We start from the raw sequence: 3,686 nt of genomic DNA on the forward strand, positions 1-3,686 counted from the left end.
CATTCCTGGAAGACCTTTATTTGCCTAGTATTGCTTCCAGAGTGAGGAATTTCTCGGGCAGACAGCTCGTGGTGGCTTTAAGCCTGTTAAATACTGTGTGCCTAGTTAGATTTTTTACTAGCGCTCAATATGTTTTTCAAAACTAGGTCCTTTCTGCAACTTCAGTCCCTCACAATCCCTGCAGCGCTGCTTTAGAGAGACAGCCAGGCGTGTTTTAATTGAAGTGAATGCTGAGGGCTGAGCATGTGCTTGAATGCCGGGTGTACTGGACAAGTAATTCAGGACCTCTGCACCTTACTTTCCTTTTGTATTTGCTTCTGACCTTATGGGTTTGGTTTTTTTTCCAGAAACTTCCCAGTGTTTTCTTTCAATTTTTCATTAATGCTAATTATTGTAATTTGCATACTATTAAGACTGAACTGATTGAAATTCATTCAGGCTGAGGAATGAGAAGGTATACTTTAGCAGAGCTGTTTCAGAAGGAGGGGAAATATTCAAGGTTTTACAGAATTTTTTAGAAGTGCTGCGAGCATTTCCACAGGCACTTGATAAGAGATGATTCTGAAAAGCAATTAAATTACCCAGCCTCCAAGGCTCCTTGGATGCACAGAAACAACCGAGATTGCACCTACTTCCATGACCGTTGCAGCCCTGCTGTTGAAAGCAGAAATAATCCCTGAAAGCCTATGGATTTGTCCCATTTTGGCTAGCAGTTAGGCTGGCTCCTGGCCTCGAAAAGTGGGGAGGCCAGTCAGGACAATATTCGCCAAAGCCTACAAGGTTATCTTGTGCTGAAAACTCTGCAACCCCTCCTGGTGGAATAAGCGTTGACTGGCTGTCCTGCTGCTCAGGGGGCAGTGATGGATGCTCATGTGACAGCGTGAAGCTCTGCCCTGGTACCATGTCCATCACCACGAGAGAGTGGGAGTGGAGGATGGTGGAGAGAGCCTGCGACAAGGTTATCTCTGTCTGGAACTAAACTTTGTAGTGTTACGAAAAATGTTTGTTTCAGCAGAGTCTGGGCAGATTTAAGTGATTTGGTTGTGGCAAAGCTGTTATTTTCTATTCTGAGCAATTTGGGGTTGGTGAACATAAACGCAGCAGTGCCGATATTCTCAAGCCGCACAGTATTTGCATCTTTTTCACAGGGACTCTTAGCAGAAAAAGAAAAGCAGGTCTGTTGTTTACAGAGCTATTTGGCTCCCACAACTGGGTAGGGAGGCAGGCGCTTGGCCTGCAGACCCGAGGGTGGGGAGTAGCACATTTCTAGTAAGAATCAGTTAACAGTCTTAAACTCCCTCTTTGGAGGATACATGTGCTTTGATAATAAAAACCTTTCCTGGTAAAGACCTCCAGAGTTAAAGGCTTAACTGTACTGTGGGGATGGCAGCTCTCCCCATCTCTCGTTGCCTGCACTCAACCTGCCCCTCTTGTCATCACCTCTCCCTCGCCAGCCACAATGTGTGGGGCCTAATTCTGACCCACAGATATTAGGGACTATATTTCTCATAGATGTCATGAGAGCAGGACTTGATTCTCTGCCTTCCTTGTCCTCCAGCTCAAGAAATGAACTCAATAAACGACCCAAGCCAGCACATACGCAGGCTGTGGCAGTGAGTGCTGTCACTGTGTCCTCTCATCCATGGATCTCCTGGCAGAGCCCTTTTTGGGCTCAGGGTCACCACAGCTGTGGCACATGTGCCTGGCCAAGGTGTGACCACAGCTGTGGTGACCCCTGGCGACAACACCCAGGCAAAGAACAGAGGGGTTCCCGCTGTGGCACGCAGAGTGCCAGCCTGCCCTTTGCTGCTTGAAAGCTTGAAATTAGTGTCGCCAAACCATCTAGCAGGAGCAACATGTCACCTACAAAGAATGTCTAAAAAGCATCTTTCAGCAACATGTGCTGCCTCGTGTCCTCCCAGCATCATCCTTGGCTCCTGGCATGGCGGCAGCCCAGCTCCGGCCCGGCTCCAGCCCTCCGACAGGCGCAGCAGGAGGGAGATGGTTGCTGCTGCTGCAGGGAGTTGGGGGCCCATCAGGGAGTGCACAAGGGCTTGCAGCTGCTCAGCTCGGGCATCCTGCCTTAAATAATATTTTATCCACCACATGAAACGCAGTGTGTATGTTTGCTGTGTACTAAGCACATGCAAGTGCCTCTCTTTGCTATTTTAGCATGGTAGAAAATGCTGTCTGTCATGTGCCAGGTGCACACAAAGCAGCCATTTGAGCATTCAGGCAGTAGCTTGCAGCTTAGTGTATTTTGTGCTACATGAGCATGTCCACCATTTCATAGAATCATAGAATAATAGAATGGTTTAGGTTGGAACGGACCTTAAAGATCATCTGGTTCCAACCCCCCTGCCATGGGCAGGGACACCTCCCACTAGACCAGGTTGCTCAAAGCCTCATCCACCCTGCCTTAAATACCTCCAGGGATGGGGCATCCACAACGTCCCTGGGCAACCTGTTCCAGTGCCTCACCACCCTCAGAGTGAAAAATTTCTTCCTAATATCTAATCTAAATCTACTCTCTTCCAGTTTAAAGCCATTCCCCCTTGTCCTATCACTACGTGACCTTGTAAAAAGTCCCTCTCCAGCTTTCCTATAGGCCTCTTTAAGTACTGGAAAGATGCTATAAGGTCTACCCAGAGTCGATTCTTCTCCAAGCTGAACAACCCCACCTCTCTCAGCCTGTCCTCATAGGAGAGGTGCTCCATCCCTCTGATCATCTTTGTGGCCCTCCTCTGGACCCACTCCAACAGGTCCATGTCTTTCCTGTGCTGGGGGCTCCCAACATAATATGTAGTCTGGTGTTTTGCAGTGGAGAATGGGGGACAATTGTCTTTGTGTCTCCAGCTGTGCTCCTGTGTATTTGCAACCACCTTCTGTAACCAGAGTTAGCAAAAACTAATCCTTCAAACTGGTTCCCAGGTATGACTTTGTGGAAGTGGAAGATGTATCAGAGACCAGCACGGTTATACGAGGACGGTGGTGTGGACACAAGGAAGTACCTCCGAGAATAACATCGAGAACAAATCAGATAAAGATAACCTTCAAATCCGATGACTACTTTGTGGCTAAACCCGGATTCAAGATTTGTTACTCCCTTGTGGTAAGTCACCTCGCTGTGTCATGGGTGGGAGACAGGCTGTTGTGTAAAAGAGCATCAGTACTTGAAGACTGGCTGGTGTAGCTAACTGCATTGGATCAAAACGCTAATTGACTGAAAGGATTTTCATTCCAGCAACTACATTAATACAGATCAAAGTATTTTTGACATCTTGTCATTAAATATAAAATAAAGTCAAATCCAGGCCAAGATTTACACTAATAACATGTTTCAGAAGCACTAACACTTTCTGCACTGAGGCTGCACTGCCAGTGCCTTGACAGATGCTGCAGAAATAGCAAAGTAATGGCTGCTCTATGAACTCCCTTTTTATGTTCATTTGAGGTCAAATGAAAATACCTTGAGGGGTTATGGCTGTGATTCTGAGTTAGATGCAGAGTAGTTTATTCCACATACAATACAATTCTACATGCAAGACAATCTGCTAAGGCTCAGGCTGTATTTTCAGCCACATATAAACATGCCTTTTTGGACATGCAGCGGCATCACCAGGTTATCATGTACTGTTTCAATGAGATGAAAATCTACTTTTTTTTTTTATTTTGGTTTTGTCTTT

The 3,686-nt window shown here is 46.5% G+C and overlaps 1 protein-coding gene across 1 annotated transcript in view; it reads left to right on the plus strand.

The window, feature by feature from the left end:
• The window catches only part of PDGFD (platelet derived growth factor D), a 147,023-nt gene that overhangs the window by 87,391 nt on the left and 55,946 nt on the right, over window positions 1–3,686 (plus strand). The window contains exon 3 of the mRNA XM_009889398.1: window positions 2,932–3,112. Within this exon, the coding sequence (XP_009887700.1) occupies window positions 2,932–3,112 (181 nt within the window). The remainder of the gene's footprint in view (window positions 1–2,931; window positions 3,113–3,686) is intronic.

This window comes from Charadrius vociferus, unplaced genomic scaffold (genome assembly GCF_000708025.1).
Source record: "Charadrius vociferus isolate BGI_N301 unplaced genomic scaffold, ASM70802v2 scaffold87, whole genome shotgun sequence".
Taxonomy (NCBI): domain Eukaryota; kingdom Metazoa; phylum Chordata; class Aves; order Charadriiformes; family Charadriidae; genus Charadrius; species Charadrius vociferus.